Raw genomic sequence first — 19,556 nt, 5'->3', positions numbered from 1 at the left:
TTTCTTAAATCACTGAGAAATATCACTGCTTAATCAGTTGGCAAAGGAATCTAAAACTAATGCAAAGCTGTGAATAAGTGCAATTCTAAAGTAAAGTTTATTTCCAAAGTGTTCGTTGCAGAAAGGAAAAAAACAATGAGTTTTTTTTAATCTAACATTATGTGATTTTCATATGCCTGTAAATTTGTATTCAAATACACTGGATAGGATCTTAGATCAAGAGCTACAAGGAACGTCAGAGGTCATCTAACCCAAACCCCTCATTTTAGAGCTGAGGTACCTGAGCACAGGGAGTTTGAATGACTTGCCCAAGGTCACACCAAGGTTAAATTTTAACACAAGCCCTGTGACTCCAGAACCACTTCTTTTTTTCTCACTCTACCATAATAATTTAGCAAAAAATTTACACATTTATATGTGGTCCCGTGTAAAGTATTTGGGACTACCCCTGTCATAGACTTAAGATATTTGCAAGAGCCTGCCTCTTCCATGATCTAGTCAGCTGTTTAGAAGCTTTTACTCTCAAGGTCTCACATATATATATGTCACCTCAGTCCTAGTTCATTTCTTCTTATTTTATTCTCATAAGAAATGAAAAATAAGGCATTGTGTTATAGAGGAAAGAGTATTGAACTTGCTAGTTAAAAATGTGAAATCTATTCCCAGCCCCAGCACTAACTTGAACAGTGATCTTAAGCAAATCATTAACCTCTCTGAGCCTCACCTCCTCACCTATAGTTGAATAATTAGCCTGTTATAAAATTGATAGTAGCATTTCCACAATTCTCTAGGGAAGGCACAATAATTTGAAGAATTGAGAAAATAGCAGAGTAGTTGAGTTAGTTGGCCCAACAATTAATTGTAAAATTGTTAGGTATTGACTAAGGAAAATAAAATTCCACCATATATTTTGAAAGACGATCTCAGTTGATGTTGTTAACCTTCTATTTGTATCCTGCTTGCTAAGTTGATATGTCCCTGAAATCATGAACCTTATTCATTGGACAAATATTTGAATGCCTGCAGAGTAGCTAGCATATATGTCACACTTTAAGGCTTTTAAAGTGGTTTACAAATAATATCACAACACCCCTGGGAGGTAGATATTATTATTATCCCCATTTTACAGATGAGAAACTGAAGCTCACAATGGTCAAGTGACTCTCCCAGAGCCACATAGCCAGTAAGGGTCTACACTACCTTCAGAGAACTACTAGTTACTTGCTGTGCAGGTTACAAAAATAAATAATACATATCCCTGTCTGTGAAGTGCTTAGATTTACAGAGTATGGATGACATATATGTATATAATTTTAAATTCTAAGATCATTGATTTAAAGTTGAAAAACATCTCAGAGGCTATCTACTTCATCTCTTTCATTTTCTATATAATGAAAATGATTATACAGGTAGTAAGTGGCAGAAGTGGGATTTCAGTCAGGATCTTCTAATGCCACAACTAGTGTGCTTTCCATTTTCCACATTCTCTCTCTCTGTCTCTCTCTCTCTCTCTCTCTCTGTCTCTCTCTCTCTCTCTCTCTCTGTCTCTCTCTCTCTCTCTCTCTCTCTCTCTCTCTTTCCAAAGTCTCAGAAGTGGATTTCAAATCTGGGTCACATGCTTTTGTACAGTTTTAAGGTTTGTCTACTGTGTCACATAGTCCTGCACAATAATAATACATGATACTTTATAATTAAGTGTTATATATAAAGAGAGATAGAAAGGATAACATGGACAATAAATGCCCTAATTAAGAGGGAGAAATCATTATGGACTGCAATAGGAGAAATGTTACCCATTGCCGTTTAAATGCTGAAATCTTGACATTTCAGAAAAAGGAAAGACGTACTTTATCTAATCTGATCCCTTCCCCCCCCAATAATATGCCCATCCCCAAATTATATACTTTTCTTGTGGAGTCCAGATTCACTTTGGGCAGAATCCTTTGCTAAGTGTCAGTTTTCCCCATGTTGCTCTATGGTAAACTGTAAGTGAAACCTCTAAGCAAATTGTTTGTACAAGGGCTCTATGATGGGAAAAGATACAAAAACAAAGGTATGTTAAACTTCCCTTCACTAAAACAGAATAGAAAAGTGTTTTAGCACTCACGCACGTGCACATACCCACGCGCACACACATGCAGATACATGCATTTTTGTCTCATCAGGATTTTACTTTTTTTAGTTCCTGCATTAAAACCTATTCATGCATCTCAGAATCTGCATGCTTTTTGTTGAGAATATTATTTGTCCATGATCATGTAACCTAAAAAAGGTCAGTGCTAGTACCAGATCAAGGTTTTGATCACATATATTCTTTCTGTAATAGAAAGTTTCCTCTGTGTATGCACTTTAAAATCTTTTTCTGCTATATTTACCAATAATTGCCTATCTTATGCTTATGTCTAATGATTTCTTGCAGTGATATATTCTTCTATCATTAAGTTTGTAATTTTATTTTTAATCTGTAGATACAGACATCAGTGAGTCTGGAATTTCTGTGAGAAGCACGGGATCAACCACTTCCTTAACTAGCCAGGGGGAGAGAAAAAGAAGGACACTTCCTCAACTTCCAAATGAAGACAAGTCTTTTGAAAGTAGCAGAGCAAAGATCTTGCCTCTGCGGTCAGAGATAGGTGAGAAACAAGACACAGAACTTCAGGAGAAGGAAGCCCCAACACAAGTATCCCAAAAGAGCGGCAAGATGCTGACAGAGTCCTAGGGAAAATGAACAGGACTGTGAATGGTCAGACTCTGAAAAGTGTTGGAGACACCAAAACCCTATTTCATCTTAACACTTGTGCTCCTGGGAAAGAGAAAAGTGAGACTGATAGAGAAGCCTCCTTGGTAAAGCAAGCATTGGCCAAAATTCAAGAACAGGAGCAAAAGGACCAGGCACAGTGGACACCCACTAAATTAGCTTCCTCAAAACATGCTCCAGGTCAAGGAGAGAAGGGTAAGGAGGAACCTCTCAGACAAGGGACACATGCACTAGAAAAAACCCTAAGCCAGCCTACAAATAAAGGGGAAAGGGTGATACAAAGTGAAGGCAAGAGAAGAAAGACTGAAGAAATTCAAAAAAGTCAGACTGCCAAAGGGCCAGGAGGAGACAAGAAAGAATCTGCAAAGTCCTTAGTGAGACAGGGAAGCTTTACTATAGAAAAACCTAGCACAAACATACCTATAGAACTTATTCCTCATATTAACAAACAAACTACATCTACTCCCCCTTCTTTTGCATTAACATCTGTAAGCAGCAGAATACGAGAAAGAAGTGATTCTGTAGATACTGATTCTAGTATGGACACAACTCTCATTTTAAAAGATACAGAAGCAGTAATGGCTTTTCTTGAAGCTAAGTTGCGAGATGAGAACAAAACTGATGAAGGCCCAGATACTCCAAGTTATAATAGAGATAATTCTATTTCACCTGAATCAGATGTGGACACAGCTAGTACAATCAGTTTGGTTACTGGAGACACAGAAAGAAAAACAACCCAAAAACGAAGGAGTTTGACTAGCCTTTACAAAGATAGATGCTCCACAGGTTCTCCTTCCAAAGATGTTGCAAAATCATCATCTTCAAGTGCTAGAGAAAAAATTGAAAAGAAAACAAAAAGTCGCTCCACCGACATTGGATCAAGAGCAGAAGGTCGTAAACTTGTTCAGACAAGTGGAAGAATAAGACAGCCTTCTGTGGACTTAACAGATGATGATCAAACCTCTAGTGTACCTCATTCTGCTATTTCTGATATTATGTCATCTGATCAGGAAACTTACTCTAATAAATCTCATGGAAGGGCTCCATTTACCACAACAGATGAACATACTCATTCCAAACTCGATGGCTCTAAGATAACTAAATCTAAAACATCTCCTGTTGCAACTGGTTCATCTAGTAAATCAACCACTCTTCCCAGACCACGGCCTACTAGGACTTCTCTCTTGCGAAGAGCACGACTTGGTGAAGCTTCAGACAGTGAACTTGCTGATGCTGACAAAGCATCAGTTGCTTCTGAGGTGTCCACAACCAGTTCTACATCAAAACCTCCAACAGGAAGACGAAACATCTCAAGAATTGACTTATTGGCTCAGCCTCGTAGAACAAGACTTGGTTCATTATCAGCCCGTAGTGATTCTGAAGCAACTATATCTAGAAGTAGTGCCTCTTCACGTACTCAAGAATCCATTGTTAGAAGTGGTGCAAGATTGAACCCATCTGATAAATTTTCTCCCAGAATTAGAGCGAATAGTATTTCTCGACTCTCCGACTCCAAAATCAGAAGTATGACTTCAACACATAGCTCTCCCTCAGGTAAATTTCATCCAGTCTTTTTACAATGTATATATAATATTTTTTCCCTGTGTGTTCTTTCTTGGTGAAGGAAATTAGATGTGTTGTTTTTCCAAGTGTTTTCTATATAAGGTCAAGTCATACAGAGTTTTTTATCCTATATTTTGTCATTGTATTGCTTTGTTCTGTTCAGTAAACTTTAATATAGTCTCTTCATTATACAGATGAGAAAATTAAAGCCCAGAAGACAGGCATTTATTTTAGTAGCTAGGTGTAAAACAGTTATTGGTAGCTCAGTAATCCTTTTAGATTCATTTTAGGGAATTTGCACAAAAAGTGTAATTGTAAGGGATTTGGATTTACATTGCCCCCAAAATAAATTATAAATTTTTTTTTTTGCTTTTTGGTGAGGCAGTTGGGGTTAAGTGACTTGCTCAGGGTCACACAGCTAATAAGTCTTATGTGTCTGAGGCTGGATTTGAACTCAGGTCCTCCTGAATCCAGGGCCGGGGCTCTATCCACTGCTCCACCTAGCTGCCCCCATAAATTATAAATATTTTATCTAAATCATATATAAGAACTGATTTGTAGTATTAAAAAGAATGATTTTGCCTTTAGAATTTCCACATAGCTTGTTAGTCTGAAATGAATATGATTTCTTTTTGAAATCTGAAACTGAATAATGTACATTTTGTACAAATGGATAACGCTCATTCTGCTCGGAAATATGTTTAGATCTGTTTTTTCTTTCGTATATCATGAAATAAAACTGTCATACATATGTTCTATTCTTATTTTAATAACAACATTCTTATGAATGGGACATGTAATGCCTTACCCGTATACCTCTAAACAATTTACTTGAATGATACTTCCCTGTCATCCCAGGACTAGTTTCTGAGGAAGAAGGTATGTTATAGGGAATCAATCAGTAGAGATAGCTAGAGAGAGAGAGAGAGAGAGAGAGAGAGAGAGAGAGGGAGGAGAGAGAGAGAGAGAGAGAAGAGAGAGAGAGAGAGAGAGAGAGAGAGAGAGGAGAGAGACAGAGAGAGAGAGAGAGAGAGAGACAGAGAGAGAGAGAGAGAGAGAGATAGATGTTTTAGAACTTACATGCTTACATACCAGGTAGCATAAAGGGGAGCTGGAGAGTGTGGAAAGGGTGCAGAGAGCAAGGCTGTAAGGTGGAGTAGTTTAGAGACCGTGAATGACAAAAATCTCCATTTTTTTCTTGATCCTATAAAGTGCTCCTCCCCCCCAAAAAAACCAAACCGCTTTATCACTAGGAAAGTGATGGCTTCCTTTCATAATTTATATATTCTTCTAGATAAACTACTTAAATCTTTTTCTTCATAGAGCTGACACTGCAAACAGTGTTAAACAAGATGACTGAGATAATGTGAATGTTATGTGGTTGGTTTCTGAACATAGTCACATTATTTTGTAGTCACACCTCATATACCAGTACTTCTGGAGGAAAAAAAAAGAGCCATTATTACAAAACATTATGTGTCTGTGAACATTGACTGTCACTAGAAAAGAATTTGTGTGTCAGAGGTGGAGGGAATGAGGATACTGTTATCACTAACATTTACCACGAAACTACTTAGGAGCCCAGAAGCATCACAAAATGTTACTTTTACATTTCTGCTTCCTTCCCACTTGTTTTCCATCTCTCTTCTACTTCTCTACACATATACTTTCTGTAGTTGTTGAAAGGAATTGGTATCAACAGTGATCAGTGATGCCAGCTGCAGTTGCAGGAGGTGGTAGTTCATCATAGTCATCGTCGTTTTTTCAAGTAAACCAGTGTTCTTTTTCTTCACATCTTAAACATTGATTGGAGCCTACTTTGGGAATTTTAAAAGTCCTAAATGCTTGTGTATTTTTTGGCCCATGGTCATAATTTTTTTTTTGTGGAAACATATCCGGTGGCTTTGCCCCTTTGATTCATGACAGTTGGCTTAGAAAGGACCACCACATTTCAGCTACTCACCATTTGTATAGGTCTCATTGTGACATTTCTTTTGCTGCCCTGCTTATAGTCTTCCTACTTTAGTTTGCCATATAATACAACATTATCCATCCCTAATGTGTATTTCACAAAGAGAAGTTCTGCTGTTTCAAATCACAATACCTGGCAGACTGTACTTCAGGATCACAATATTTGTGATTGTGTATTGCATTTGAATGCTATTAGGAGCTAATTATGAAATTAGGAAACCTGTGATTCGGAAGTAGTTATAAGTCACTGTTGTATCTTGCATACTGTCCTTCTATCCTTTATCTCTGATGATTAAATTGCCCATTTTCTGCACCTTTATACGTTATCAGATAATGCAAAATTTTATCAATTTTCAAGGGGTTTCTCAGCTAAAGAATTTCTTTGGCTGAATATAGGGATTCCTTTGGGGAGATTCCTATAAACCTTTAGTCTAATACCAAAACATAACACTAGACAAAAATCATAGAAGTTTTGCTCTGGAAGGGTACTTAGAAAACATCCAGTTCAAAAATTTTGATTATAAAGATGAGAAAACTGAGGCATAGAGAGGGTAACTTTCCTGAGATCAAAAACTTTAAGGCAAGAGCTAGAATACAAACCTTGGTACCTTGACTCCCCAGTTCTATGCTCTGTTACGGTAGTGTTATTTAATGATAATCTCTTAAGGCCTTTTATATATGCAGTCTTCCACAAGACAGCTGCTAAAAATCCTAGATGAATTCTTCAGACTTGCAAAATCATCAAATGTATTGTAGACTTAATGTTTTTTCTTTTACAACTTTTATGTCTCTTTTGGCACCAAGATCTTTTCCATTGTTCTACAGAATTAAGCCTAGAGCCATATTTTCACTGAGAAAAAGTTAATGATATTGCACATAATCTACAAAGAATTTGGTTATGAACTTTCTAGTGATGGGGCACATGCTGAAATAGTTATCTTATCTTTTTTCCTGAAGGTGATAGAGATGAAATCTTTGAAATCCTATGGCATGTCTACATATAACGATAGTATTTCTTTGAGTAACAAGGGAAAAAGCAAAGTGTCTTGACTTTCAGAAAAGAACAGCAAAGCTTTATTCAAATCATTGTGAAATCAAAATGACAGATATAAGTAGATCAGGAAAATAGAACACCCAGGGTGTGTAATACTGCTACAAATGTATATGTTCATTTACTTGTAATACTGCTACAAATTTACATGTTCATTTAATTGCTTAGGTCTTAAGATCAATAAATGGTTCATTATTATTTCAGCACTATTTGTCAGTGTGGTTAAGAAAAGGAAACTTCTGACCTCTGAGGCTTCTTATAGTTTGTTTTCATTATTTAATAAATACTTGCTATTAAAAATCCCTTCAATAACCCTTAGGTTTCAAATTATAGTGCATACCTAGTGTGGCCTTTCTTTCATAACTTGAGTATCATTATAAAATTGCAAAAAACTTGATTCTTTTCCTTAAGCTCAGCAAATAGCTTTTTGACAAATTCCATGTTACTTTTAAAGTGATTACCAGAATTATATATAAAAACACATAGATAAAATGAGTGAATTGAATTATTAATTAAGTAGCAGGTTTTGGTTTGCCTAAAATTGTAATGATTTAGCAATAAAATAGGTTTTTATCGAAATAACATTATTTAAAAATTTATAGAGCTTATTTTGAGATAAGTTAACTATTTTTATTTGCAATTATTGTGTAGTGTAGAGATTTCTAAAGCATATTTATTTGTTTGATTATGCCCTTCAGTTTAAATGCTGATATAGATCTCAACATACATTGTGTGAAGTGTATGTGTTTTGTCACTAAAATTCTGAATCAACTGTAAGGACTTTTATAACTGCACTAGTGTATAGTGTACACATATTTTCTGGAAAATATTTATATAGTCCATAGATAGGAATTTATGTCAAGACCAAAGGATTGCTAACTAGAAAAGAAATTGAAGTATTTTGTGATAATAGCATACTTACGTCTATAATATTAAAAGCATTTTCTTGCTGATATTCTTTAGGTATGGCTCATTCCAAGTTTATATATTGAATGCTATAGTATGACATTTCTTACTGTGATGAAAAAACTTAGCATACTCATAATATTTTTAAACTAAGATAAACTACAGTAAACTACAAATAACAAATTATGCAGTAAATCTGTGGTATCTAGTACTTTCGTAAACAGAAACTTTTAGAAACTAGTATTTCCAGTGTCTTCAATGCAAATATTCCATCTAAAAATCCTAATTTGCCACTAAAATTCAACTGCATTGTCAATAAGCTTTTAAAAGAAGTCCACCAAAAGATGCAAAGTTATTATTTTCTCAGATTGTTTTAGATAAGCACAATAAAATGGGGGGGTTGAACTCTTTCCCCTAAACTTCATAGGTAGAAATCTTATTAGTATATTATATATGATCAGTATTTCTAAAACTAAAGTATTATTTGTTATGTCAAAAGATTTCTTTAAAAAAACAAACAAACGAGTTGAGTAGGTATGAAGTACTTTGGGCATAATGGAAAGAGCCCTAGACTCACACTCAGCAGACCTTTGACCCTATTTCTCGCTGGGTACTGTGACTCTCATTTTCCTTATATGTGAAATAGATTGGATTAGATGATTTCTAAGGTCCCTTCCAAATCTTTAAGTCTCTTATTCTATAAATGAGCTTAGAGTACCAGATGCCTATGTGTATTCTACTAAGCAGTTGTGTGACCTCAGATAGGTCATGTAACCTTTTAGGACCTCATTTTACTCATCTGCAAAATGAGATTAAACTAAATTATTTTTAAGTGTGTCCTTCCATCTCTAAAACTTTTTAGCTGGAAATTTCCTCTTAGTCAACTAGACATATTTAAGCGTTAGACTTAACTCAGATCAAAACTGCAGCTTCAGTAGGTCAAAAGCACAGAAAGAGAAAGCAGAACATTTTACAAATTCTTGGGAAATGGCGGCTAAAGGTAAGTTAAAAGTTTGAATGTTTGTTAGTTCAGCCTCTTTTGTTTAATTGCCCAAATTCTTTGCCCATATTCAAACTTATCTCCATCATCTCCAGCTGTATTGCATCTCAAACATATAATCCATCCCCGGCCTGGATTTTGCCCTCTCTGTTAATGCTCTAGTCAAGGATGGGAAACCTGTGGCCTCGAGGCTACATGTGACCCAGTAGGTCACATGCGGCCCTTTGACTGAATCCAGACTTCACAGAACAAACCCCCCTTGTTCAAGGCCACAGGTTCCCCACCCCTGCTCTAGCTAAATTTCAGATTTGCCCTCATAGTAATACATGTGTAATATGTAGTCATTTATTAAATGCCTATTGTATACCAGACATTCTGCTGAGAGATTAGCTGGGGATACAAAGAAAGGCAAAAGTCAGCCTCTGCTCTCACGGAGCTTACAATCTAATGTATTCCAATGGATCAATATAACTTTTTTGTTATTGAGTCATTTCTGTTATTTCCAACTCTTTGTGACCCCATTCAGGGTTTTCTTGTCAAAGATATTGCAGTGTTTGCTATTTACTTCTCCAGTGGATTAAGGCAAACAGAGGTTAAGTGTCACACCAGAGTCACACAGCTAGTGTCTGAGGTGGGATTTGAGCTCAGTAAGATGAGTCTTTATAACTCCAGGCCTGGCAGTCTTTCCAATACGCCTCCTAGCTGCCTTTAGTATAACTGTTACTTAATTGCAGTTTTTGATTAACCAGTATTCTCAATTTTCCCTGACATGCTGAATAACAAAGCTTTTTACCACATTAGGGATGTTTAATCATCATCATTAACAATAATAATAATCATTAATACTTTTCATGTTTTTCATGCCTCCCTCCATGTTTTCTTCCTTTAATTCCTAACACTAATTTTAATCTTCAGATATCTTAAAAATAAGAGCCCTTAAAAAACTGTGGTTCTGTTTAATTAAAAACTGTTTACTGACAATCCCTACTCTGGAAAATACTGCAGCTGCTGCTGACCAAAGCTATTAGTCTCCCTAAGGAAAAAGTTACTCTTGCAGCTTTAGTGATTAGAAGAGTTACTCTATTAGTGTAAATATTTCATAGTCCTTTCTTCATTTTAGTAGCAAAAAAAAAATGTGTCAGAAAAGGGGAAAGTTATAAAAGTAAACATATTCCTAAATGTTCTAGTTGTTGACACTTATATTTAAAATATATATCCTAATACTAAAAAAGAAAAATCAGTTTATCAGCATGACTTTATTAAATGTTTTGTGCCAGGCTCTAGGGATATAAATATAAATCTAAGACAGTGTTTGCCCTCAAGAAGCTTGCATTCTAATAGGGGCATGCAAACATATATAAGGAAGTATTATCCCATGATTAAGAAATATTATCCAGAGAAGAGAATTTTGGTCTAGGCAGTCAGATATTATGAGTGAAGCCATATAGCCACAGAATGCCATATCCTTTGCAGTAGCAGTAGAAATATTGAGTTGATTATTCCTGTAACTAAGCAAAAGGGGTAAGGTGGGAAATAGGTCAGGGCAGAAAAGTATAGATGGAAAAATGTCCCTATTGAATGGATGCCTGACTGGCATATGACGCATTCTGGGACCAGTGAGATAGAGAGGGATGAGCTGTTTTCTTACTTGTTTGCCAACCAATCAAGATAGCTCCCTTTCAGGGCAGAGTCCCATAGCTCAGTAATTAGTTCTCCTGAGAGTTGGGGAGATGGTCTCTTGAGGTCAATCTCTCACAGACATTCGTTAGGCTCCTGCTATGTGCTGGGCATTATGCTAGGTACAAGGTACAAAAGCAAGAATGAAATAGCACCTGCCCTCAAGGAACATATCCTATTGGGGGAGATAGCATGTACACATAAAAGAATATACAAAATAAATACAAGGTGATTTTGGGGGGAAAAACACAAGTAGCCTAAGGGAATCAGGAAAGACCTTGTATAGGAGGTGGTAGCATTTGAGCTGAGCTTTAAAGGGAAATAGAGATTCTAAGAGATAGAATTTTGAATAGAGAATCCTTTCCAGACATGAGGTACAGCCTTTGCAGAGGCATAGAGGCATGAGATAGAATGTCATGTGTAATTAAAATCAAGAAGGCTAGTTTGGTGGAATCCACTTTGTGAAGGGTTGGTGTTGTGGTTGTTGAGTTGTTTTCAGTCATGTTTGATTCTTCCTGACTCCATTTGAGATTTTCTTGACAAATATAATGGAGTGGTTTGCCATTTTCCTTTTTTAGCTCATTTACAGATGAAGAAACTGAGGCAAATGAGGTTAAGTGACTTGCACAAGGTCTCACCACAAGTAGATGTCTGAGGCCCGATTTGAATTCGGGAAGATGAGTCTTCCTGACTCCAGACCTAACATTCTATCCACTGTGCTACCCAGCTGCCCCTTGTGAAGATGTGCAATCAGCTTAAAAAGGAACAGTAACTGGAGTCAGGTTGTGAAGGACTTTGTGAAGGACCAAGGAGTTTGAATGTCATCCTAGAAACAATAGGGATCCCCTGGAACTTCCAGAACAGGGAAGTAGTATGTTCAGACCTTTATATTTTGGAACTTTATAAAGAATGGTTTAGAGGCAAGCTAAAGAGATGAGGCAGGGAGACCAATTTGAAAGCTATTGGAATTGACCAGGCCTGCAGCAGTAGTGGCAATGTGAGTAGAGGGAAGGGAACAGATAGGAGAGATGGTAGAATCAACAAGACTTGACTACCTATTGTATATATGGAGTGAGGGAGAGTGATGAGTTGGTACACCCTAGAATTGGAAACCTGGGTGACAGGAAGGAATGTGATGCCCTTAAATAGAAGGAGAATGGATTTTAGTGAGTTTCATTATCATAATCAGTGATGCAAGATTGGAGTTCAGATAAGAGACCGGTGCTGGGTATATAATCTGAAATTTGCCTTCATAGAGATGATAATTGAACCCATGGGAGCCTATGAGATTAACTGTAAAGAGAACAAAGAGAGAGAGTAGAAAGGAGGGCCCAAAGTTGAACCTTGGGGTACAAACTTCAGCCTCTCCTGAATATTTTTTCTAATGCCTCTGCTGAAATTTTCAGTGGTAGAGTATTAGAAATATTGTGTGACTTTTCATGGTTTTTTCCCATAAAACTGAACTGTGCTGCCAGTATACTAGGCTCTCTACATATATGTGGCAGTTTTTCACTGAAAATTAGATCAATAAGGTAGCTAGATGGTTCAGCAGATAGAGTGCTGGGACTGTAGTGAGGAAGTCCTAAGTTCAAATTCAGCCTCAGACACTTTTGTTGGTGTTGTTCAGTTGTGTCTGACACTCTTTGTAACCCTGTATAGGATTTTCTTGGCAAAGATATTGGAGTGGTTTGCCATTTCCTTCTCCAGTGGATTAAGACAGAGGTTAAATGACTCACCCAGGGTCACAGAGCTAGAAATATAAACAAATAATAAAAGACTATATTGAGTGCCAAAGAGAGGACTAGGGAAAGTGATATGAGAAATATAAGAAGATAGCAATTATTTACCCAGGGCAGGGATTCTTAATGTGTGTGTGTGTGTGTGTGTGTGTGTGTGTGTGTGTGTGTATTGTGGACCCTTTAGCAGTTTAATGAAATCTATGGACTCTTCAAAATGTAAAATACATGTGCTGTCAAAAGAAACCAATTATATTGAAATAACACTGTTTTTCTCCACCCAAGTTCATAGATCCCCTGAGATCTATCCACAGATGCCTTTGGGCTCCATGGACCTCATGTTAAAAAAAAAACACTGACCTAGAGGAATTGAGGAAATCTTAATTGAAAAGATGGTACTTGAGTTAAGTCTTTAAGGAAGAAAGGGTCTTCAGCAGAAGGAGGTGAAATTGAGTCCCTTCCTTATACATGTAGAGGATAGCATGCACAAAGATGAAAAAAAATGGGGGCAAAGGGAATCCTAGTTTGGCTAGAACATAGAGCACATGAAAGGGAATAGTTTTAGAAAGTGGTAAGGTAGTAGTCCTTGAATGCCAAAATTAGTCATTTATACTTTATTTGATAGACAGTATAAAACTGCTGAAGGTTTTTGAATAGAGAAGTGACATGATCACAGCAGTGTGTCCTGAAATTTACTTGGGAAGTAGTGTGAAAGATGAATTGAGAGGGAGTAGGCAAGAGAGATGTCTAGCATGGGATTATATGGGAGAAGAGTGACTATGCTTTGAGCTGTAGTTAGGAGAAAAGAGGAGGTAAATCGGTTCAAATGAGTGGACTTTGTGGCATATCACTGAATTCAAGTTTACATTTCTTCAGAGAACTCAGATAAGTATAAGCTAGATCTGAAGACATCATACCACCCTCAAACACAGCCTCCAACCTACCCCACACTCCCCCAAAAAACCTTGGGGAAGAAGAGGAAGGACTAGAGGAATTCCAAAATTAGGGCTAATAGGCCCAAAAGCAATAGCTAAAATCCAGGGCCCTACCAGTAATAGGACTATCAGAATTTATTTCAGGTAGATTATGCTACCAACCCTTACTACTGTGAAAAACTGTAAAATTACAGGATTTAGAGTTGAAAGACTCCTTAGAGATCATTTAGTTTAAGCCCCTCTATTTTAGCCTCCTCATGTAGTAACTCCATAATCTGAGAAAAGGAGCTGCTATGTCAGTGGATGTTAGCAGTCTTTTCTGTTCTTCATCTCTGCATTAGCCACTAAGTTTATTTCTCATATTAATTGAAGTAATGTGTCTTTATATTAATTGGGATTCTGATTTTTCAAGTGCTTCAGCAGTACCATTTTTTCCAAGTGTGTTGCTAACCTTAAAAGTAATAAAATGATTACCACTTTCTTTTACTCCGACCCATCCACAGTATCTTATGTCTTAAAAGTCAGTGGTTGTGTAAACACCCTGCGCCTGAGTTCTGTTCTTTGTAGGTTTTATACCATTATCTATTTTCACCATGATTTTAGTGTCAAAACAGCAGATTTGAAACAAAAATCTTTTTACCATTAATTGTTGTATTATTTACTCTGTTAAAAGATTTGTTCCAATATTAGCATTACAGGATGTTGAGTGACGGAGGTAAAGTTTTTCTGCCATAGTTGCATAATTTTCACTGCCGGAATTATGCACAGTTGTATGTTGGGAAAAGAGGGTTATTATTACCATCTTCATGTTTGAAGTCCTTGTAGCATGTGGAAATCTTTTCCCCATCTCTTTTTTGTTATCATCTTTTATATCCATATTTTAATTCAAATGAGAAAAAATATTTTATATTCAGATCATACAGCCTGACTACCTAAATAAATTTTTATCAGTAGAGCTTGCTTATTTCATTTTCAGTGGAATATTTCATCTGAATGTCTATTCACCACCCTCCAAAAACCCTGTCTTTTCATTGTTGTTGATTGTTTTTCACTCACAGCAGTGTAATTTCTTTATCTTTAAGGAGTAGTAGACAAATTGTGAGGTATATGGATAATTATTATTGAATACTTGTATTGTGTTTTCTGTCATGGTGTTTTTGAAGTCATGACTATGTAATTTTCTTTAAATGATAACATAATAATTCTTTTTTAATGATTAAACAAATTTAGTAAATTCAAGATGGAGGCGCTTTCCTACTGATTATGCTTCCACCTCAGAAGATGAATTTGGATCAAACCGTAATTCCCCTAAACATACCCGTCTGCGTACTTCTCCAGCCCTGAAAACCCCTCGAGTGCCGAGCACTGGCGCAGCCACGCACACTAGCTCATCATTCAAGCATCGAATAAAAGAACAGGAAGACTACATTCGAGATTGGACTGCTCACCGAGAAGAAATTGCCAGGTTGGTTTTAATGAAACAAAAGTTAAAATTTTTAAATACATCTTTATAACTTCAAACAAATGACAGGAACGTTGTGATATATGGTAATTACAGAAAGAATTTGCATTCACCAGAGAACTTAGTTTTCTTAATAATTTTATTTCCCATCCAAGCTTTTTTTTAACTGGGGCTGTTAATAAATGACTGAAATTAATTAATATGAGTTTCCAACCATTTCTGATTTGTTTGTTCCAATGGTGGTCAGTGAAATGTCAAAAAAAAAACATTGGGGAGCATGAGGAAGAATAATAAAAATTATATACTTAAATCAGTGACTACTTTAACTTACGTAAGAAAGTATAACGGTAGCTATGCATTATCACTCTTTGTGGGATAATCCATTTTGAGCTTGATGCATTTTCAGAAATAATGGTAGGAATTCAGTATTCAGCATGTGTCCAATCTCTTATTTTCATTAACCTCATCAAAATATACTGATTTTGATCAGTAAAAAGTTTGATTAATTTATTATAAATTTCTAAAACATGTAAGTAAAGAGACTTGATGTTAACAGCATAACATTTTATAGTGTTTTCCAAGTATAATGTTTAATTCGTGGATTTTATGGTAGTTTAAATATTCAAGAAAGGAAACACTCAAGCAGAGTTGTAATAATGTGCATCAGTATTAAGTTTTACAAGGTGTTAAAGGTCTTAAATTTCTTAATAAAATATGTGACCTAAATACCTTAAGCTATGTTAAAATTTCTTTTCCTTTCACTTTTAAAGATTCTAGGTTCAAAGTTTTATTTCTTTTTGGAAATAACAGTACATTCATCCGTAGATTCCTGTGATGCAGGGAGAAGGACAAGGATCATTTAATACAGAACTTTAGAGTTGGTAATGACCTTAGAGGTTATCTGATAAGACCTCCTTCAGGTGCAGGAATACCCTCTGCAACATCCCTAACAAGATAATAGAAATCTGGTCTTTAATTTAGCTCTTCTAGTGATGGGAAACTTACCACATGAATACGTAGACCACGACATATTTGGGTAGGTTTAACTGCTAAAAATACCTTCCTTATGAGCCAAAATGTGCCTCCTTGTCCCTTCCGCCTGTTGGTCCTAGTTTCGCCCTTTAGGGTCACACAAATTAGTCTCCTCTCACTTCCCCACAAAAGCTCTTCAAATATGTGAGAATGTCCAAACCTTCAAAAGAAAGGTATTTTCCAGAGGAGAAAAGTAAGTGTGGATATGGAAAAAATATAACTAGCAAAATTCCTTAACAACGAATTCTGACAAATCATGGATTCATTCAATTCATTTCTGCCTTCCTCTGTGTTGCTGTTCAGTTTGAGGCTTTTCTGGTTGCTTAATTAATGTGAATTTGGCTAATTCACTCAGTATTTACATTTTTTTTTTGTAAATGCTGTGTGTGACTAAAATCATACCTTTTGGGTTTTGGTATAGAAGCTGTCCATTTGCAGATGGGTCAATGGATACTGCAAAAATAGCTTAAATCACATAAGGCCTTTGGAATAGTAGGAGTAAACCAAGGTCCAAGTGGAAAGTTTTGCTACTATCTTCTTCTATTAGTCAATCATCTTCCAAATAGCAGTAGTAATTAAGTATTCCCGTAACTATGTAGTGTTTAACTTTTACAGAGCACTTTCTTCACAGTGTCCCATATAAGGTGATGCAGAGTGCCAGCCTGGAGTCAGGAAGACCTAAGTTCAACTCAGGCCTCAGATACTTACTAGCTGTGTGACCCTGAACAAAATCACTTAACTCACTTGTCTGTGTGCCTGTTTCCTCATCTGCAAAATGAGCTGATAATAATAATACCTACCTCCCAGGGTTGTTGGAAGGATAAAATTAGTTAATATTTGTAAGGTGCTTTGAAAACCTTGAAGTGTTCTATATATTACTATTATCCTTTCAGAGCTAAGGAAACTGAGCTTCAGACAGACTACTTTTATATTGTACTACAGTTACAAAATACATTTATATAACCTGGATTGGGTTTATTTTGTATTTCCCAATGAATAGAATAATTTGCACATAGATGACTTATGAATGTATATTGAATTCTATATCTCATGTGATGCCCTGTGTACTTCAAAGAAATTAATTGAATTGGTCATGCCCAACTAACCTTATTTACTTTTTTGACAGAGTTTTTAGACTAATAGATCAGAGATATAATACTCTAGGGATAAAGGGACATAATTTTATAGTTTAGGGTTAGGTTTTAGAGTAGCCTCATCTAACTCCCTCATTTTATAGGTGAGGTCCAGAGAGAGAAAATGATTTGCCTAAGGTCACACAGGTGGAAGAACTAGGATTTATACTTGAATTCTCTAGCTGTGTAGTCAGCGCTAGTTATGGGCTGTATGATGGGCTAGTTAAGTAAATTCAGAACAACTTGAATAGTCAGACCCAAAGAGTAACTCTTAGAGGTGTTATCATGACAGGTCAGAAGTGGAATGCTCCAAGCATCTGTCTTTGTCCCTCTATGCTAGTTAACATTTTTATCAGTTACTTAGCTAAAGGCATAGATGTCATTCTTGCCCAGTTTGCAAAAGACACAAAACTAGGGGAGATACTTAAAGTATTAGGTGACAGTCAGATTATAAAAAGTTGTTGATCGTTCAGAACATTGGGCAAAAATCTAATAAGATGAATTTTTAATAGAGATAAATATAAAATATAAAATCTTATACTTGTTTTTAGACTTCAAATTCATAGGCACAAGATTTGAGAGATATAATTAGATAATTCTTTTCTGAAAAAGATCTGGAGGTTTTAGTAGTCTTAACAGTTGAACATTGGTCCAAAGGCAGGTTTTAAATATTTTTCTCTCTATGATCTTGGGCAGCACGGGGAGGCATAAGGTCCAAGATCTAGACTGTAATAGTGCTGTTGTTGTCCACCTTGGTCAAACTACAATGGACTATTGTGTTGTGTCCTGAGGTCCACATTTTAGGAAAACCATTGGTTAGCAGAAGAACATCCAAAGGAGAACAACTAGGATGGTGAAGGACCTGGATATTGTACCATATGAAATAAGAGCTACTTTTTAAGCTTTATTATATTAACCCATTTTTCATTTTTATGGAAAAGGCATCTCACAATTGTCCAGAAGTTGAGTCCTTTTTAATCCTTGTTATTTGATGTAATTTGTTTTCTTGGAAAACATCCCAGTGCTGGTATTGGGAAATGAAGAAAGGACATTGAAGGGTGGATAGAGCATTGGATTAAAATCAGGAAAACCTTATTTTAAATGTTGCCTCAGGTACTTACTAGTTGTATAGCCCTGGGGAAGTTAATCAACCTATTTGTGCCTTATTTTCCTCATCTGAAAAATGAAAAGTGTGACTTAGTGGCCTCTAAAGTTACTTTTTGCCATATATCTGTGATCCTTTGACCACATTTACCAAATGTAGCATGAGTCTGAAATAAAGCCATTTAACCTAATATATTAACTGTTGCTTTTTAAAATTATTTGCTGGTCAGTAGTATTAAAAATTTGATGACTGCAATATGTGTAGGTACTGAGGATATAAAATATATCAGTCATATTACTGGACAAAGAAAACAAAACCAAAAAACAGTAATAAGTCTTTTGACAGTGGTCCAAAAGAAGAATTATCTTTGTGTGATAATACAGTTGTCAATTACATAGAAAATGTGAAACAGCTTTACTCCTTCGGAGCGGGTACCACTGGCACTAGCAAAACTTACCAGGCTATGCATATTATATGCCCTTTGACAGGCAATAATAGCTAGAGGCAAGTCAGATGAGAGATTCAGTTGAGGGAAAAAATAATTAATCTTAGTGTCATGGAACTTCAGTACAGAATGGGTATCTGAGAGATCAGTGAGTATAGTATTATCATTTTACAACTGAGGAAATTAAGACCTAAATTGTTAGGGTTCACGTATGTGTTAGTGGTGAAACCAAAAGTAAAATAATTTATTACAAAAAATTACTATCCTTTCCCTTGAATTAATATATGGCATACAAGTGCATTATGTCTGTGGCATTTCCCTGATATAGTAACCTTTCCAAAAACAGGAAATGAAGTTGATCTGATAACAAATTCATCTTAGCTCTTGGCGGTTCACTACAACCTTTTCTAAATTTTCACAATCTATCTTTTTAAAAATATGTACTAGAATTTTTCAAGGAATCAAATCCAAGACCACCAAGGGATTTGTAAGAAGATATAAGCAAGTCCTTGCCCTCAAGGAGCTTATAATTAAGTGGAGAGACAAAGTTAGCATAAGAAACAATAATAAACAGTAAAATTGTATAGTACAGATTCAAAAATGCTGTAAGAAAGGATGGTGAGTCCTGGAATAGTCAGGGAAAGTTTTATAAAGGAGATGAGACTAAGCACTCAAATCTGCATAAGTTCTGGATAGATCAAAGTGGACCCAAAAAACCCAAACCTTATTCTAGTTTCAGAGAACATCATCCAAAGCAGGGAGGTAAAGTTGAGCTTGTAGAT

General features: G+C 36.0%; 1 protein-coding gene across 1 annotated transcript in view; it reads left to right on the top strand.

The window, feature by feature from the left end:
* CEP170 (centrosomal protein 170) overlaps nt 1-19,556 on the top strand; it is a 182,595-nt gene that overhangs the window by 133,262 nt on the left and 29,777 nt on the right. Inside the window, 3 exon segments of the mRNA XM_078156262.1 lie at nt 2,469-2,690; nt 2,693-4,312; nt 14,828-15,062. Coding sequence (XP_078012388.1) covers nt 2,469-2,690; nt 2,693-4,312; nt 14,828-15,062 — 2,077 coding nt within the window.

This window comes from Phascolarctos cinereus, unplaced genomic scaffold (genome assembly GCF_003287225.1).
Source record: "Phascolarctos cinereus isolate Bilbo 61053 unplaced genomic scaffold, phaCin_HiC Scaffold_5;HRSCAF=322, whole genome shotgun sequence".
Lineage (NCBI taxonomy): Eukaryota > Metazoa > Chordata > Mammalia > Diprotodontia > Phascolarctidae > Phascolarctos > Phascolarctos cinereus.
Note: the sequence above shows the minus strand (reverse complement) of the source record. Positions and strands in the feature narration are given on the sequence as shown.